At 40.3% G+C, this 20,202-nt stretch overlaps 1 protein-coding gene across 2 annotated transcripts in view; it reads right to left on the bottom strand.

Annotated features, from left to right (window-relative positions):
- Positions 1 to 7,654: 7,654 nt before the first annotated feature.
- Positions 7,655 to 20,202, bottom strand: part of LOC122441760 (charged multivesicular body protein 3) — an 85,176-nt gene continuing 72,628 nt past the window's right edge. For both annotated transcript variants that reach the window (XM_043468755.1, XM_043468754.1), the window contains 3 exons: positions 12,234 to 12,355; positions 9,564 to 9,678; positions 7,655 to 8,197 (listed from right to left, as the gene is read on the bottom strand). In XM_043468755.1, the coding sequence (XP_043324690.1) occupies positions 8,052 to 8,197; positions 9,564 to 9,678; positions 12,234 to 12,355 (383 nt within the window). In that variant the 3' untranslated portion in view covers positions 7,655 to 8,051. The remainder of the gene's footprint in view (positions 8,198 to 9,563; positions 9,679 to 12,233; positions 12,356 to 20,202) is intronic.

Genomic DNA, 20,202 nt, shown 5'->3' on the forward strand with positions numbered 1-20,202 from the left:
TTTAATTTTTTGATTTCCATTTTCACTTACTGGTGAGTTTTCTAGTTTCCCTCTATTACTGATTTCTAGTTTCATCTTTTGTCAGAAAAGGTCTTTAGTATAATTTCAGTCTTTTAAAATTTCTTGAGACTTGTTTTGTGGCCTTCCATATGGTTTTTCCTGGAGAATATTCCATCTGAGAACAATGTGTATTCTGCTGTTTTTGGGTATAGTATTCTGTATATATCAAATTGGTACATAGTGTTTTCAATTCTTCTGTTTCCTTATTGATTTTATGCTTGGCTGTTCTGTTCATTATTGAAATTTCTACTATTATAGAATTGTCTGTTGCTCTCATTTCTAGCAATCTTTGCTTCATATATCTTGGGGCTCTATTATTAGGTGCACATGTAATTGTTATATCCTCTTGACAGACTGACCCTTTTGTCAATATATAAGGTTCTCCTTTGTATCTTGTAATCTTTTTAAACTTAAAATCTATTTTATCTGATAAACATGAAAGTGAAAGTTGCTCAGTCATGTCCAACTCTTTGCAACTCCATGGACTATACAGTCCATGGAATTCTCCAGGCCAGAATACTGGAGTGGGTAGCCTTTCCTTTCTCCAGAGGATCTTCCCAACCCAGGGATTCAACCCAGGTCTCCCATATTGCAAGCAGATTCTTTACCAGCTGAGCCACAAGGGAAGCCCATCTGATAAACTTATAGACATCTACTTTTTTTTCAATTACTATTCCTATGCAATATCTTCTCCCATCTTTTTACTTTCAGTATTTTGTATCTTTGTACAGTACCTAAAATGAATCAGCATATAGATGGATTATGTTATTTGTTCTTCCAATCTCTGCCTTTTAATTGGGGTTTAGTCCATTTATATTACTAATAAGGAAGGACTTAGCTGTTTAGCTGTTTGCTTTTTGTATATATTTTTTGTTTAGTTTTTCCATTATTGCCTTTTTCCACATTTAGTTGAAAATTTGTACTATACCATTTGATTTCCATTTTCTTTCCTTTTCTGTTAATCTCAGTAGTTACCTTAGTGATTATAAGTAACATCTTAAAGTTACAATGACCAAGTTTGAATAATAGCAATTTTGTTTCAATAGTTTACAAAATCTCTACTCTTACACATCTTAGTCACTCCCTCTTTATATTGTTTTGTCACAGCTTATTAACTCTATACATTAATATGGATTTATAGTTATATTTGTATCCATCTGCTTTTAACCTTTATAAGAAAAAAGAGGAGTTACAAATGCAAAAGTACAACACTGGCTTTTATTTTACCAATATAGTTACCTTCACTGGTGTTCTTTATTTTTTTTTCACATGGCTTTAACTTACTATCTAGTGTCTTTTCACTACAGCTGGAAAGACTTTCTTTAGCATTTCATGTAGGGCAGTTCTCCTTTTTTGTTTTAAAGAACGGCATATCTTATTTTCTCCTTCAAGTTTGCTGGTTATGATATTCTTCATTGACAATTTTTGCTTTCAGTGCCTTAAATATGTCACTCCAGTTTCTGGCTTCCATGGTATCCAGTGAGAAAGTAGCTGTTAATCTTATTGAAGATCCCTAGTATGTGAGGAGTTGCTTCTCTTCTGCTGCTTTTAAGATTCTGTCTCTGTTGTTCAACAACTGGACTATAATGTGTTTTAGTGTGGATCCCTTTGATTTTTATCTTACTTGGAATTTGTTCAGCTGTTTGCATGTGCAGATTAGTATCTTTCAGATATGGGAGGTTTTAGGTCATCATTTCTTCAAATATTCTTTTTGCTCCTCTCTCTTATCCTTCTGGTTCTCCCATAATGCACATGTTGGTGAGCTTGATGGTCTCCCACAAATCCCCTGGGCTGTGTGCACTTCATTTTTCTTTCTGCTTCTCAGACTGGATTATTTCAGTTGTTTTATATTCAAGTTTACTTATTTTTTCTTCTGCTTCCTCAAATATGCTGAACCCCTTTAATGTATTTTTTCATGTTATTGTGCTTTTCCAGCTCCAGAATTTCTATATGGTTCCTTTTTATAATTTCTCTATTGATAGTCTAATTTTGTTCATATATTATTTTCCTGGTTTTCTTTACTGCTTGAGCATATCTGAGACAGTTGTTTTAAAGTCTTTGTCTAGTAAGTGTGATGTCTGGGCTTCCTCAGGGATGGTTTCTGTAATTTTTTTTTTCCTTTGAATGAGCCATACTTCCCAATTTCTTTGTATGCATTGTGATTTTATTGTTCCAAACTGGACATTTAAATTATTCCTGAATAATTCTGAAAATCAGAATCTTTCACTTCCCCAGGATTTTCTCAGTTTTTGAACTGTGTTCAGCCAGTATTTTAACAGAGATCTCCGTGAATGCCAGAAACTTAAAAAACAAACAAAAATACCTGTTCCTGTCTTCTATGGGTTGGCTCTGTGCTTGGACACTCTTTACCACTTAGCCAGACCATTTATGATTCTAACTCAACCTTCACTTTCTGAATGCACCAAGCCTAGACCTACGGGTCTTTTCAGGTCTTTTCTGAGCATAATTCCTATCCTGGCTTTCTAAATTGCCAGTATACCCAGTTGTTGTTGAATGCACTAATATAAAAAAACAACAACAAAAACAACAACAAAAACGTCTCCCTGGCTTTTCCTCCCAGGTTTTGAGTAGTCTCTTGTATGTTTCAGCTGAAAAATTTTGCACCAGGTGGCCACATGTAAAAAAAAAAAGAAAATTCCATAACATGTTTTCAAGCAATAGTTGATGCTGTTCCACCCTGGATAAATTCCAAGATAGGCAAACCAGAGATCAGCACCTTGTTATTCCTTCAGGATGGCCCTTAGATTGGGGTAAACACGGTAATTTGTGAATAAGGTCCTCTCTCTTTCCCTGGAACTAGGGACCAGGGTCTCACATTTGAAAATGTGGGCTGCTGTCTTCAAGATGCTGCCAAGCTGTGACAGGGGTCTGGCAAGGGCAAATAAAAATGCCACAAAGCTTTCTGTTTTTTCTTTTTTCTTAATATTTTCTTGGTTGTTGTAAACCTTTGTTTTCCAGAGTTCTGAAACTTCTGGGACTTTTTCAATGTTTCTTTGGAAGGATGGAGGTTTGAAACTGTCTACTCCTCCATTTTGCTGACATAATTCTGTACATATATTACATAAATATAATTATTTGTAATTGAGAACTCCCCTGGCTTAAGAAAAGGTATTTCCCTACTGTGGTTTAGACTTGAATTTCTGAAATGGCTCACTGGCTAAGCAATGCTCATTCTGGCATCTCAAAAGAAAAGTGCTTGGTTAAATAAACTTGGTAAAAGCATATGAAAGGCTACGAAAAGTTAAAGAAGCCTGCTTTATGTTTATTTCAACCAAGCACTTCCCAAGTTTATTTTCACTTAAGAATCTTTCTCACTGGTAATACAGAATAGCTTTTGAAGGGCATTTGTCACCAGGGTAGGACAAGAAAAATGGTCCAGTTTTTTAAAGCTTTTGATTTTTCACAGTTGCTTCCATAAATACAGTTATGGGGCTGGATTTTGGGGAGAGGTGCAGAGGCAGACAAGACTAGTACTCTTTTGGAACAAATAAAGGTCATGACCCCTTCTCTCCAGGAGTTCTAAGACATACCTGTAAATGTATCATACAAGAAAGAAGGCTAAGGCCATGTGAGCTGTACCACGGGCAAGGGCTTAGGAAGTTGTCTCCAACAGACAGTGTGGGGGGATGGGCAGGGGCAGAGAGAGCGAAGTCATGATCTGCCTCGAGTGCACTGCTGGGTGATCACCACAAACTGGACAGTCATTTTTAAAGAGTAAGCTGTGTTTGAGAAGAAAACAAAACAAATGAGTTGGTGGTGTGGAATGCTATTCTGAGTACCCTTGAAATTTTTTGGGGAGGGGCACCAAGTGGAATCATCTGTGGTTAGGGTGGGGCGAGTGGGAGCTGGTGCTGGAACGAAGTCAAGGGTTTAGAGGAAAACTTGTATTGCAGATGTTGACACCACAGTTTCCCCTTCCAGATTGTGGACCTTTGAAGGGCCAGAAGAGTATCTGACTTACCTTGTTTCCAATGATACCCAACAGAGTACTGGGGGAAAATGGGATGTGTGGCCTAATAATGAGCCAACAGTGCTCTCTCCTTAGCCTGAAAATAGGAATGGAGTAAAGCCCTCAAACAATTAAAACAAACCAACCCTATATTTAGATCATTTTATTTGAATGGCTGAAAGAGTGGTTGTCATTATTCTGTCCATCCATGCACCTGGATAAACTCTGATTATCCACAATAAGAACAAAAGTGCTCAGAGATTATGAGCATTCCTTAATTCCAAAATCACTCCATGAATAAATCAGCCAGATAAATGCAGTCATAAAACTATCCTGCCAATGTATTGGCTCCTCTCGACTTGACTTGTAGATTCAAAGCAATCCTAATCAAAATCCCAGCAAGTTATTTTGTGCATATTGACACATGAATTCTAAAGTTTGTTTAGAAAGGCAAGAGACCCAGAACAGACAATACAACACTGAAGAACAAAGTTGGACGACTGATGCTACCTGACCTCAAGACTTACTTATAAAGCTACAGTAATCAAGACAGTGTGGTATTGGCAAAAGAACAGGCAAATATATCAGTGGAACAGAATAGAAAGCCCTGAAATAGGCCCCCATAAATGCAGTCAATGGATCTTTAATGAAGCAGTGAGGGTAGTACACCGCAGCAAAGATCATCTTTTCAATAAATGGTGCTGGAATAACTGGACATCCACATGCACAGAAATAAATCTAGACACAGACCTTATATGCTTTACAAAAATTAATCACAGATCACAATGCATGCATGCTCAGTCACTTAGTCATGTCCGATTCTTTCCGAACCCATGTACTATAGCCCGCCAGGCTCTTTTGTCCATGGGATTATCCCAGCAAGCATACTGTAGTGGGTTGCCATTTCCTCCTTAGGGAGATCTGCCCAACCTAGGGCTCAAACCTGTGTCTCCTGCATTGGCAGGCAGATTCTTCATCACTGAGCCACCTGGGAACCCCAAATGTAAAATACAAAACTATAAGACTACTAATAAAGTAACACAGAAAATCTAAGTGACCTTGGGTATGGCAGTGACTTTTAAGATCCAACATCAAAAGGCACTATCATGAAATAACTGGTAAGATGGACTTCATTAATATTAAGAACTGCTCTGTGAGAAAAGCATGAACAGAATTAGAAAACAAGCCAAAGATTGGGAGAAAACATTTGCAAAAGATATTTCTGACAAAGGACTATTATCCATAGTATACAAAGAACTCTTAAAACTCAGCAATAAGAAAATGAACAAACTAAAAACGGACAAAAGTTCTAAACAAACATCTCACCAAAGAATATATACATATGGCAAAAAAGTGTATAAAAAGATGTTCAACATCATGTATCTTCAGGAAAATGCAAATTAAACAAGATACTGTTTCACACTAGGACAGTCAAAATGCGAAACACAACATCAAATGCTGGTGAGGACGTGGAGCAACAGGAACTCTCATCATTGCTGGTGGGAATACAAAACAATACCGCCACTTTGGAACTGTCAGCTTTTTACAGAACCAGACATACTCTTACCATATGATCCAGCAATTGTGCTCCTTGTTATTCACCTAAATGAGCTGAAATGTATGTCTGTACAAAGACCTGCACACAGGCATGTATGACTTTATTCATAGCTGCTAAAACTTTGGAGTGACCAAAATGTCCTTCCACAGATGAATGTATAGTGTAGTGCCTGTGAGCAATGAAATATAATTCAGCACTAAAAAGGACCTATCAAGCCATGAAAAAGACATGGAGGAAACTTACATGCATATTACTAAATGTAAGAAGGCAATCCTACATACTGTAGGATTCCAGGAATAAACATACTTCTGGGATGTAATGTGTCAATACATAGAAGTGGGAGACTGCATGTGTTAGGGCAAGAGGTATTTATGGGAACTCTTTTCTGCTCAATTTTGCTCTGAACCTAAAACTTCTTTCAAAAGAAGTTTACTTAAAAACTGAACTGTGGAGAACAGTGTGGAGATTTCTTAAAAAACTGGAAATAGAACTGCCATATGACCCAGCAATCTCACTTCTGGGCATACACACCGAGGAAACCAGATCTGAAAGAGACACATGCATCCCAATGTTCATCGCAGCACTGTTTATAACAGCCAGGACGTGGAGGCAACCTAGGTGCCCATCAGCAGACAAATGGATAAGGAAGCTGTGGTACATATACACCATGGAATATTACTCAGCCATTAAAAAGAATTCATTTGAATCAGTTCTAATCAGATGGATGAAACTGGAGCCCATTATACAGAGTGAAGTAAGCCAGAAAGATAAAGACCAATACAGTATACTAACGCATATATATGGAATTTAGAAAGATGGTAACGATAACCCTATATGCAAAACAGAAAGAGAGACACAGATGTACAGAACAGACTTTTGGACTCTGTGGGAGAAGGAGAGGGTGTGATGTTTTGAGAGAACAGCATTGAAACATGTATACTATCTGTGGTGAAACAGATCACCAGCCCAGGTTGGATGCATGAGACAAGTGCTCGGGGCTGGTGCACTGGGAAGACCCAGAGGGATGGGGTGGGGAGGGAGGTGGTGGGGGGTATCGGGATGGGGAATACATGTAAATCCATGGCTGATTCATGTCAATGTATGACAAAAACCACTACAATATTGTAAAGTAATTAGCCTCCAACTAATAAAAATAAATGGGAAAAAAAAAAAAACAAAAACTGAACTGTATCCTGAAGATGAAATCAAGAGTAAGAGGACAGTGCCCTGGATTGGAAAGTCCCATTTTGCAGGATGAGAGGAAAAGGTCCTTACTGCAGCACATCCAATACATCCACATTTCTCCATATAACCTACAGAAACCAACCAGGGGGACAGTGGCCAGGTTTTTTTCCTACCTGTGTAGGGCACATAAGACATGGAACAGAGGGATTTGGGTTGAACCCCAGTTCTGCCACTTTATGATTTAGAGCATGTCACTTCAGCAGGCTGAGGTGTTTTCCTAATTTGTGAAGGCTGAATGATCACATATGTTCAACAGCTTTGTAAACTGTCAGGCCCACACAAATATAAGTCGCTACTGCTGAATGATTTAAAAACGTCACTTAGAAATGTGTGAATCGTTTACACTACATGACTGCACCATGCCCCTCTCATTGGTCAGCTCCTGGCTTTGAGAAAGCACTGATATGTATGCCCATATCCCATACATCCAAGACAACCAGCTTAACACAGAAGAAGGCAATCAAAGGGTGAAAGAGGCCTAACCCCACCGCTGTCCACAATCTGCAGTGGGAAGGAAAAAGCTGCAGACACACACACCTGCCTCAGGCCAATATAATATAGCCACCCAGCCCACAAGACAAGGGGTCAACAATTCCCAAGCACCCTTTTGCTTATCCAAAGCTGACAAACATGGGAAGAGCAGCTGGCACAGCACCTTGTGGAGGCTGAGGAGCAGCGTCCACTGCGAAGTGCCTTCCGCTGAGCTGCTGAGTCCCACAGGCCCTGCTGTAACACCTCCTCTTTTCATGCCAACACAGGACATAATTTGGGACAGGAGACACCTTGCAAGTTCACTGCAGCTGACAATCTATGATAAGACCAAGTGTTAAAGCAGAAATTTATTAAAATCCATTTATATAGTGTTTTACAGACCAAAAAAAAAAAAAGAAAATACAGAGTCCTCAACATTCAAGCAATCAACTCTATTCTCTGAAGTGCCTTGTGAGAAGACAAAACTTCTTTGCCCTCATCCCCTAAAAAGGTAACTTCTATTCATACTCCTGAAAATGATGCATTTATTACACCACCTCTCAAGAACAATCTCACTGAATCCCAAAGCCTCTGAAGAGAGAGAAGAGAGATTAGCAGAGAACCTTCTCCAGAATGCAGTGTCTCACCCAGAGGTGTAGTGCAAGAGACACAGAAATGGCAGAGGCTTCAAGGAGTGTGCGCCCGGTGACGGGGCCAGAAGGAGAGCCTGTAGCCAGCTGGGGTGCCCTAGCTGCGAAGTGTGGCCAGACGGGACTGCATGGCCTCCAGGGCCTCTTCCTCCTCCTCCTCGTCTTCTGATGCAGCCATCGCTCCTATAGGTTCAGGCTCCGGGAGGGCGTCCGTCACCTTACTAGGTGCTTTGCCTAAGGCCCCTGTAAAGAAACAGTACACAGGTCAACAAAACATCAGCTTAAGCAGTGCTCCCTCATTTTCTCTGTCCTTCATACCTGGTTCAATTTGACAAGAAACAGAAAAGGGGCAGCGAAACACCTGTTTTGGGGGGGTTACTGTGACAGATGTGCACAAACACCAACTTCTAACAAAGTCACAGTAGCTAAAGATTTTGATTTTAAGAATTTTGATTCTGAGGCTCTTGATCTAAATCCCTAAACACTAGTGAATACTTAATTTTCAAGATTCATGAAGATGTTAAATATTCTCTCTCAGTAAAACTAAACTCTTTCTAAATCATTACAAAACATTTTTTTGGAGCCTTCTTTCCCCCAATAGTTGAAAACAAATAAAAATTAAATCTAGTCAGTTTTGTTATTAAACATAAAACTCAGAAAGTCCAGAAGTGAAAATACAGTTTAAAAGCTCATGAACCATCACTTAGAGATAACTATTATTTTTATTTATCCCCCTGCTAGACTTTTTTAATAGATGTATTTTTTTAAACAATAGTGTATTTCAGTATCAGTGCTTTCTTCACATATTATGAACATCTTTCCATGTCAATAAATACATCTGTGTAACAACTATGACATGTTCCATTACCATAGATGTAACACAATGGATTTAATCAATATTCTATTATTAGGCATGTAGCTTATTTCAAACTTTTCAATATTATCAATACTACAGACATCCTTGAGCTAAATCTTAAATTACTAGAATAAGTTCCCAGAAGCCAATCTGTGAGCTCAAGAGCTTTGCTACTGCCAAACAGCTTTCAAGAAAGCCTAAGCTCCTGACAGCAGAATATAGGACCAAAAAATTCTTTATCTTTGTATTTTATAAAATATGGTTATAGATATTATGCTTGTTTTTCAAGTAATAACTTGCATAATCTAAAGTAAGAAATGTGGAAGCTTCCCAGGTGGCTTAGTGGTAAAAAATCTGACTGCCAATCAAGGAGAAGCAGGTCTAGGAGGACCCCACATGCTGAGGAGCAACTAAGCCTGTGTGCCACAACTACTGAGCCTGTGCTCTAAGCCCAGAAGTCACAGCTACTAAAGCGTGTGTGCCCCAGAGCCCATGCTCCACAACAAGAGAAGCCACTGCAATGAGAAGCCCACGCACAACTAGAGTCCCCAAGCTTGCCACAACTAGAGAAAGCCAGTGGGCATCAACAAAGACCAAGCACAGTTAAATATAAAATAAATGAAAATTTAAAAAATAAAGTAAGAAATGTGGAAGGGAGTTAGAATCTGAAGAAAAAGCTACTAGCTAATCTTTCAAATGCAGGAAGGATGGCCACAAAAGGACAAGAGGAAGAGGAAGGATCTTGGGTCATACCTGCGGTGATTTCAAACAGAATTCTGTCAATTTCCATTTCTGCTGCTTCTTCCATTTCTTCTTGATCATCCATGCTTTCAAAAGTGTCCTCTAACATCTCTTCTATGATCCCAGCCTAAATATAGAATAAACCATGTCACTTCCCACAACTGTTAAATCCACTCCCTGCAGATGTCCCTGTGGGCCCAGTGCACCAACTGAGCTCTGGTGTCTATGAGTCCAGTCCACCCTTCCCAGGTCTAAGCCACAGGAAACACCACATGCTATCTGCCCTCTCTGGAGCAAGCAAAAAGCCAAAGGGAAACTGCTCTCCAAATTTAGTACTAAGGTTAGAGGGGGGCCTCTATCAGCAGAGTTTCACAGAGTAACTCAGACAATAGTGCAGCATGTGGGGAACAACCTGCTGAGAGGAGAGGGTGCTGTCTCAGGAAGCATTTGCCCTGATGTAGCAAATCTATGAGTGCAGGAGTTGAGACACAGTATCAAAATAGGCTGGAGTCACAGCAGACACTATGATAACAAATACCAAGAGCAGGGTGGGGCTCCATGGAACCCAGAAAAGGCCTGTACTTCAGCAGGTCCAAGTGATAGCTGTTGGCCTGGCGTCAGTCTGATGGGTCTGGCAAGGATCAGTCAATTCACCAAAACCTGAGAGAACTGATAAGTCTGGACCCAACAAGGCAGTGCCCACACTCCCTACAGTGAGCCCCATGCCCAGCAGCCTGATGCCAGCCAATCAGCCTACTTCATTCTCAAGAGCACAGCCCCACTACAGATGCAAGAAAACTGCTCTCTAACACCGGCCAACGGTCGCCCTCGCTGAGTAATGTCATGCGAGCACGAGATTACGTGTGGCAGCTCCAGCCCTTGCTCCACCGCACTCAGGCAGGGCATGACCCTCACCAACCGTGCTAACGGCATCAGATTTAAAGCAAGCTCTCTCTCCTGCTGTCAGACCACTCAGGTGACTCTTAATGTATGAATCTAGCTAGTTCTATATTCTGCCCATGCTCAGACCCTTTTCCTCCCAACCAAAATGAACCAACAAATTCACATTCAAGGTTACAAGTGGGGCCCTCTGGCCTGGGAGAATGGATCTTACTGCTGGATCAATAATACATACTAACTCGCTTAAAAGAGCCCAGGGGAACCTGACTCTAAGAGCCTTCCACTTCCAGCACCCTCCTGAGCCTGTCCCCCATCCAAAGGCCACTGGTGCAGGGCCCTGCCAGGCCCTGGTCCTGGGGCAGCAGGTGTTTATTCCTTTCTATTTGGTTCTCAGTTCCTTTATCTGGGCTTCCCTGGTGGCTCAGATGGTAAAGAATCCACCTGCAATGCAGGAGACCTAGGTTTGATCCCTGGGTTGGGCAGATCCCCTGGAGAAAGGAATGGCAACCCACTCCAGTATTCTTGCCTGGAGAATCCCCATGGACAGAGGAGCCTGGCAGACTAAGTCCATGGGGCCACAAAGAGTCTAATGCAACTGAGAGACTTTCACTTTCTGGTCTAAGACAGGAGTCAGCCAGCTATAGGCCGAACCCAACCCACTGCTGACTTTTACAAATAATGTTTTATGAGAACACAGTCATGCTCATTTGTTTACATATTATCTACAGCTACTTTTAAACTACAAAGTAGAGTTGAGTAGTTACAACAGAGACCTATGGCCCAGGAAATAAAAAATACATTTACTATCCAGCCCTTTATAAAAAAACTTTGCCAACCCCTGGTCTTGAACCACCTGCCTTGCCTGCTTCACTAACACTCCTCTGGTACAAACAGAGGAACCTGGGTTTTCTTCTGTTTCCTTGTTCACCTCAGAGGCCATAATCCTGAGCTCCCCAAACTCTATAGACAGTTGCTTCCTGGGTCATCCACCTCCCCTGGAGATCTAGATATACCACTGCTTCTTCTAAGGAAAAATGGCAATCTGACCCAGCCTCTGCCATGCTCAGCTCAGACAATTTCGGTGTTAACGGCCTCTGTCCTCCAGAAGAATGGATAAAGACAATGTGGTGTATAAATACAATGGAATATTACGCAGCCATTAAAAAGAATGAAATAAGGCCATTTACAGCAACATGGATGGACCTAGAGAGTGTCATATTGAGTGAAGTCAGTCAGAGAAGGAGAAATATCACATGACATCCCTTATACGTGGAATCTAAAAAGAAATGACACAAATGAACTTACTTATAAAACAGAAAGAGACTAACAGACTGAGAAAACGAACTCATGGGAGGAAGGTCATGTACACACTGCTATATTTAAATTGGATAACAAACAAAAACCTACTGTATAGCACATGGAACTCTGCTCAATGTTATGTGCTAGCATGGATGGGAGGAACGTTGGGTGTAGAATGGATACATGTATATGAATGGTTGAGTCCCTTCACTTCACCTGAAACTATCACAACACTGTTAATTGGCTATACACCAATACAATTTTTGTTTTGTTTTGTATTTTGTCCTGGTGTTAAAAAAAATAATAAAAAATAAATTAAAAAAAAAAAACAACCCACAGCTTCTATCCTCAAAATCATTTCTGCCAGGCCACAATGACCTGTCTGCCCCTGTCCACACTGGCCCAGACTCTGCCGCTGGCTGACTCCTAGTGCTCTGGAAGAGGACACACACACCCTCTGGAAGAGGGTCAGCCCCAGGTCACCTTCATCATCTCTTTGGACAGCTCCCGCATGGTGGCCTGGATTTCCGGGATCTTCACAAGACTCTGCATGGCCTTCATCACTTCTGTGCTTTTCTGCAGGGAACCAGCCACTCGCAAAACCGCTGAAAGGCAAAGATAACACGATCACTCGACACAACGTGGCACAGGATGGGATAAAGACAGGCAAATCACAAGCTGCTCTAATAAAAGTCAGCGGGGGTGGGCGGACTCCCAAAGCTATTTATGTACCTGCAGACTGCATGACTATGCTGGCTGACCGAGACTGACTTTGCTAAACTGGGTGTTACTTTGGCTACAATAGGTACAAATTCTTCAGGCACACCAAGACTCACATCTGAAGGCCTGAGTCTGACCCTGAGGGAACGAAGCTAGCTAGGAACGACTGTGACATCAGAACAAGTCACACACAGAAGAATGTCTCTAGGCCTTGCCAGGGCCAGACTGGAAAAGAAGCTTTAGGCAACACAAGTAACGCTTCCCACACACCAGTTGATGGATCGCAGCTGCTCTGGGAGGGACCTGCCACTGGTCAACAGGAAAATGAGAGAAAATGTCAGTGTAAGGTGGTTACAGTTAGAAAAAATTCTCTATAGTCCAAGATCATACACATATTATATATTCTTCTTTTCAATATTTATTTATTTGACTGTGTGGAGTCTTAGTTGAGGCACACAAGATCTTTCATGCAGCATGCAAGCTTAGTTGCCTTGAGGCGTGTGGGATCTTAGTTCCCCAACCAGGGATCAAACCTACATCCTCTGCATTGGAAGGTGGATTCTTAACCCCTGGACCATCAGGGAAATCCCTATATTCTTTAAAAGAAATCATGGTAGTAAAAAATTATGATTTCTCCCCTCTAAAGTTTTTAACAGGTCAAAATAGAGTTTGTTCAGTTCAGTTGCTCAGTCATGTCTGACTCTTTGCGACCCCATGAACTGCAGCACACCAGGCCCCCCTGTCCATCACAAACTCCCGGAGTTTACCGAAACTCATGTCCATTGAGTCAGTGATGCCATCCAACCATCTCATCCTCTGTCATCCCCTTCTCCTCCTGCCCTCAATCTTTCCCAGCATCAGGGTCTTTTCAAATGAGTCAGCTCTTCACATCAGGTGGCCAAAGTATTGGGAGTTTCAGCTTCAACATTAGTCCTTCCAATGAACACCCAGGACTGATCTCCTTTAGGATGGACTGGCTGGATCTCCTTGCAGTCCAAGGGATACTCAAAAGTTTTCTCCAACACCACAGTTCAAAAGCATCAATTCTTCAGCACTCAGCTTTCTTTATAGTCCAACTCTCACATCCATACATGACTACTGGAAAAACCATAGCCTTGACTAGATGGACCTTTGTTGGCCACCCTTCAAATCTGTTTTGAAATTTCATGGGACTAGATGTTCTGAGAAATGCCTCACGTGTATCTGTTCACCAAAACAGGGCCCCCAGCTACATTGGGAACCACCACCCATCTACTTCTATCTGAATCCAGACTCCAGGAAGCTATCGCAGCTAAGGAAAACAAGGTGCAAGTAAGTGGATGACCAGAGAAGTGCCCATCTGACACACGCAGCATTTTGTGATTTTTCTACAGGAATAAGAAGTTCACTAGTTGCAGAGAATACTTCACTTCCCTTGCACTCTTAATTTCCTGTGAAAAGGGAAGAGGCAGTATCAAGCGTCTGTATGGCTAAAATAGGAATGAATTATGCTATTATAATGACATAAAAAAGACAAATTTTAAAGTGTTGAAGTTACTACTGATTGTTGTAAAAAGGTAAATGATGGGAGGAAGAGAAGAAAGGGGAAAATAAAGCAAATTCCACATAGTTTCGTTTGAATGATAAAAGTTGGATGTCTACATAGGCCGATGTTTTATCCTAATTTGCATCCTGAGTCCGTATCCCAAAGGGAGTGGCTCTGGGATTGAACATGACATGTGTTCAATAAAGTTTTTTGAAATAGCAAAAATAAATGGAAACAGAAAAACATGGTGTGACAAGTGTTAAGTTAAATACTGAAACGTTTGCATTTTGAAAAAGGTATGAATTACTGATTGCTAAAAGAAATAAGAAAAGGAAGACTCAATATAGTGGGGAAAAGATGAAGCAAAACTGAACTCAGAAACAAAACTAATTCCAATAGTATTTAATTTGATAACTAGTCAAGGACTGGTAAAGTGGATTTTTAAAAGGACAAAATAAATGTATATGTACCCTGGAATCTCAAAACCAAAAAGATATGAGAAAAATAAAAGACAGGACCAAAATATTTTTTATGTTACACAAGAAAAAAAAGCATGTGTCAGAAAAAATTATTTTATAAGTAAACATAGTTATCCCCACAAGAGAATGAGAAAGCAAGCCAAAAGCTGGAAGAGAAGATTTTCATCATTTATGATGAAAAGGATTATGGTCTAACATATACAAAGAAGTCTTAAAGCTCTTCAAGTGTCATATTTACCATCAATGATAAATATCATCTATGTCATATTTATTATCTAATATAAGTATCTATAGTTATCATCAATAAGGAAATGAACAACCCAATGAAAAACAGACAGGATACCTAAACAAGCAACTCAGAGAAGACATATAGATGGCAAAAAAAAGCGCACATAAAAAGACGTCCAACATCCTATGTCATTAGAGAAATGAAAGTTAAAACAACAGTGAGGTACCAGTACATATCTATTAGACTGGACAAAACCCAAAACACTGATATCAAATGCTGGTGAGGATGTGGAGCAATAGGAACTCTCAGTCATTGCTGGCGGGAATGCAAAATGGTACAGCCACTTTAGGAAACAGTTTGTCAGCTCCTTACAAAACTAAATATACTGTTAACATGTGATTCGACAATAGCCCTCCTTGGCATTTACTCAAAGGAGTTAAAAACTTATGTCCACACAAAAACTTGCACATGAATGTTCACTTTATTCATCATAATTGCCAAAACTCAGACTCAACCAAGATGTGGCTTACAAGTAAACAATAATTGATAAACAGAGTGTGGGACATCAACACAGTGAATATTAACCAGCACTAAAAAGAAATGAGCTTCCTTGAAAAAACATGGAGGAAACCTTATATATATATTACTAAGTGAAAGAAGTCAATCTAGGACTTCCCTGGTGGTCCGGTGGTTAAAAATTCACCTGCCAATGCAGGGGACATGGGTTCAGTCTCTGGTCTGGGGAGATTCCATATGCCATGGAGCAACTAATAAGCCCATGCACTACAACTACTGAACCCTCGTGCCCTAGAGCCTGTACTCCACAAGCAGAGAAGCCACTGCAATGAGAAGTCTGTGCACTGCAATGGGAGAGTACCCCCCACTAGCTGCAACTAGAGAAAACCCATGTGCAGCAATGGAGACCTGCTGCTGCTGCTAAGTCGCTTCAGTCGTGTCTGACTCTGTGCAACCCCATAGATGGCAGGCCACCAGGCTCCCGCGTCCCTGGGATTCTCCAGGCAAGAACACTGGAGTGGGTTGCCATTTCCTTCTCCACTGCATGAAAGTGAAAAGTGAAAGTGAAGTCGCTCAGTTGTGTCCAACTCTTAGTGACCCCACGGACTGCAGCCTAAGAGGCTCCTCCATCCATGGGATTTTCCAGGCAAGAGTACTGGAGTGGGGTGCCATTGCCTTCTCCAAAAGGAGACCTAGCACAGCCAAAAATTAAATAAGCAATTAATAAATATTTTTTAAAAAAGAAAATCTAAAAGGCTACATACAGTATCATTCCAAGTATATATGACATTCTCAAAAAAGGGAAAATTATGGAGACAATAAAAAAGATCAGTGACTGCCAGAGTTAAGGGTGGGACGGATGAACAGGCAGAACACAGAAAATTTTCAGCTGTATACATTTCACAGTAAAATAAGAATCTCCAAAAATAAAAAGGTTAATATTCTACAGCAAACATAAAGTTAGCATTATAAAAGCTAGCTGACATTTAAACCGAGAAAGGTCACAGGCACACAGAGGGGGTTCATGCTTACAGCTCTTTGTGCTTTCGATGCTGGCTATTCTGACTGGTATGAGGTGATACCTCACTGTAGTTCTGATTTGCATTTCTCTAATAATGAGCAGTGCTGAGCATCTTTTCATGTGTTTATCAGCTATCTGTATGTCTTCTTTGGAGAAATATCTGTTTAGATCTTCTGCCCACTTTTTGATTGGGTTGTTTGTCTTTCTGGTACTGAGCTGCATGAGCTGCTTGTATATTTTGGAGATTAATATTTTTCATTTGCTATTACTTTCTCCTATTCTGAGGGCTGTCTTTTCACCTTGTTTATAGTTTCCTTTGCTGTGCAAAAGTTTTTAAGTTTAATTAGGTCCTACCTGTTTATTTTTGTTTTTATTTCCATTACTCTAGGAGGTGGGTCATAGAGGATCTTGCTGTGATTTATGTCAAGAAGTGCACTGCCTATGTTTTCCTCTAAGAGCTTTATAGTTTCTGGCCTTATATTTAAGTCTTTAACCCATTTTGAGTTTATTTTTGTGTATGGTGTTAGGAGGTGTTCTAGTTTCATTCCTTTATGTGCAGCTGTCCAGTTTCCCCAGCACTAACTTACTAAAGCGGAGAAGGAAATGGCAACCCACTCCAATATTCGTGCCTGGAGAATCCCAGGGATGGGGGAGCCTGGTGGGCTGCCGTCTATAGGGTCGCACAGAGTAGGACACGACTGAAGCGACTTAGCAGCAACAGCAACTTACTGAAGAGGCTGTCTTTTCTCTGCTGTATATTCTTGCCTCAAAGACAAGCTGCCCATAAAGCTTCTAGTAATTTAATATAAAATTAATATTTAATATAAAATAAGTCATAGGGATGTAATGTACAGCACAGGGAATTAAAGCCAGTAATAATGCAATAACTTTGTAGGGTAACAGTTATTAGATTTACTGAGGTGATCAAGTTGTAAAGTATATAAACGTCAAATCACTATTCTGCACAGCTGAAACTAGTATAATATTGTATGTCAATTACACTTCAATAAAAAAGAAAAAAAGCCAGTCCCAAGAGGTTACTTACATATGGGCTGATTCCATTTATATAACATTTTTGAAATAATAAAATTATAAAATTAATGTGGCAGCCAGGACAGGAGAGGAGTCTGGGGGAGAATGGATACATGCATATGTATGGCTGAGCCCCTTAGCTGTTCACCTGAAACTATCACATTCTTTGTTAATCTGCTATACCGCAATACAAAATAAGAAGTTAAAAAAAAACAAACAGATTAATGATTGCCAGATAAAAAGAGGGGGTGCACAAAGCTTTCGCACAACAAAGGAAACTATAAGCAAGGTGAAAAGACAGCCCTCAGAATGGGAGAAAATAATAGCAAATGAAGCAACAGACAAAGGATTAATCTCAAAAATATACAAGCAACTCCTGCAGCTCAATTCCAGAAAAATAAATGACCCAATCAAAAAATGGGCCAAAGATCTAAACAGACATTTCTCCAAAGAAGACATACAGATGGCTAACAAACACATGAAAAGATGCTCAACATCACTCATTATCAGAGAAATGCAAATCAAAACCACAATGAGGTACCATTACACGCCAGTCAGGATGGCTGCTATCCAAAAGTCTACAAGCAATAAATGCTGGAGAGGGTGTGGAGAAAAGGGAACCCTCTTACACTGTTGGTGGGAATGCAAACTAGCACAGCCGCTATGGAGAACAGTGTGGAGATTTCTTAAAAAACGGGAAACAGAACTGCCATATGACCCAGCAATCCCACTTCTGGGCATACACACCGAGGAAACCAGATCTGAAAGAGACACGTGCACCCCAATGTTCATCGCAGCACTGTTTATAATAGCCAGGACATGGAAGCAACCTAGGTGCCCATCAGCAGACAAATGGATAAGGAAGCTGTGGTACATATACACCATGGAATATTACTCAGCCATTAAAAAGAATTCATTTGAATCAGTTCTAATGAGATGGATGAAACTGGAGCCCATTATACAGAGTGAAGTAAGCCAGAAAGATAAAGACCAATACAGTATACTAACGCATATATATGGAATTTAGAAAGATGGTAACGATAACCCTATATGCAAAACAGAAAAAGAGACACAGATGTACAGAACAGACTTTTGGACTCTGTGGGAGAAGGTGAGGGTGTGATGTTTTGAGAGAACAGCATTGAAACATGTATATTATCAAGGGTGAAACAGATCACCAGCCCAGGTTGGATGCATGAGACAAGTGCTTGGGCCTGGTGCACTGGGAAGACGCAGAGGGGTGGGGTAGGGAGGGAGGTGGGAGGGGGGATCGGGATGGGGAATACATGTAAATCCATGGCTGATTCATGTCAGTGTATGGCAAAAACCACTACAATATTGTAAAGTAATTAGCCTCCAACTAATAAAAATAAATGGAAAAAAAAAACAGATTAATGATTGCCAGATATAAAGAGGGGGTGGGGGTGGGAAGGAAGTGGGTGTGGTTACAGATGTGCAGTATGAGATAGCCCTGTAGAGATGGAAACTGGAAGAATTCTAAAACTTGACTGTATCAATGCTGACCTCCTGGTTGTAATACTTATTTTAACTCTGTAAAATGTTACCATTGGGGGAAAATGGGTAAAGGGTATACACAGAATCTCTCTGTATTATTTCTTACAACTCCATGTATGTGAATCTACAATTCTCTCAAAAAGCTTAATTTTAAAAAACCCTCAGAAAAGAGTATATAAAAACAAAGCAACATTATGTTACCATGTCTGCTAGAGATACAAATGAAACACACACACATACACAAATACAAGTTCTGCTATAAATTATAACAATAACCAAATATGGAAACAAAGCAGGTAATATAGATTTAGCTTCATAATCACAGATACAAAGACCAATGGAAATATTCTCGGTCTGATCTCAATAATTAAAGTAACAAAATTACAAAGCTGTTTCCACTTATCACAGGTTCTTGTGGCAATTATAGCTAAATTTAAATAAATCAGAAAAAATTAAATATTAAAGATGGCATCAATAGCAAAATGCAATTCCCTGAGAGCAAGGGCCCAGGGGAGCAACACATTCACAAAAGCCATCTTAAACATGGCAATTATAAGCAGAATGAACAGTCATAAGAAAATATGGAGTCTTACAATGACGTTTCACAAAGTTAAGTTAAAGTCACAAAGTGTCCAACTCTTTCTGAACCCATGGACCATATAGTCCATGGAATTCTCCAGGCCAGAATACTGGAGCGGATAGCCTTTCCCTTCTCCAGGGGATCTTCCCAAACCAGGGATCAAACCCAGGTCTCCCACACTGCAGGATTCTTAGCAGCTGAGTCACCAGGGAAGCCCACTACAGGGATAGGTTGCGCGTAAGATTCCAGAGGGCTGCCTACCTCCAGTCACTCTCACTCAGTGCCAACCATGGGCACTCACACTACACTTACAGCTGAGTAAAATGATTATTCCTATGAAGAATGACTAAAATCAAATATAAAACAAATGGAGACAATCAATTCACGAGGGAGATTTTTTCACACTTTAAAATTTTTCTGTCTATATTGTATTTTGTTTGTGCAAAGGAAAAATATTTCATATGAAAAAGATGAAGCTCTACAGAATCTGAATTTATAAAGTTTCGTCCCCATTAAACTCAACTCTCCATTCCCCTCTCCCTCCACCTCTTGGCAACCACCATTCCACTTCTCTATGATTCTGACTATTCTACATACGTCACAGAAGTGGAATCACATAGCATCTGGCCTTTGGTGACAGGCATACTGCACTTAGCATAATGCCTTCAAGGTACCCCAAGTTGTAATGTATCAGAACTTCCTCCTTCTTTTTTATATTTTAAATATTTGGCTGCACCCTGCAGCATGTGAGATATTAGTTTCCTAAACAGGAATTCAACCATTGCCCCCTGCATTGGAAGGCAGAGTATTAACTACTGGACCACTAGTGAAAGTG

This window comes from Cervus canadensis, chromosome 5 (genome assembly GCF_019320065.1).
Source record: "Cervus canadensis isolate Bull #8, Minnesota chromosome 5, ASM1932006v1, whole genome shotgun sequence".
Lineage (NCBI taxonomy): Eukaryota > Metazoa > Chordata > Mammalia > Artiodactyla > Cervidae > Cervus > Cervus canadensis.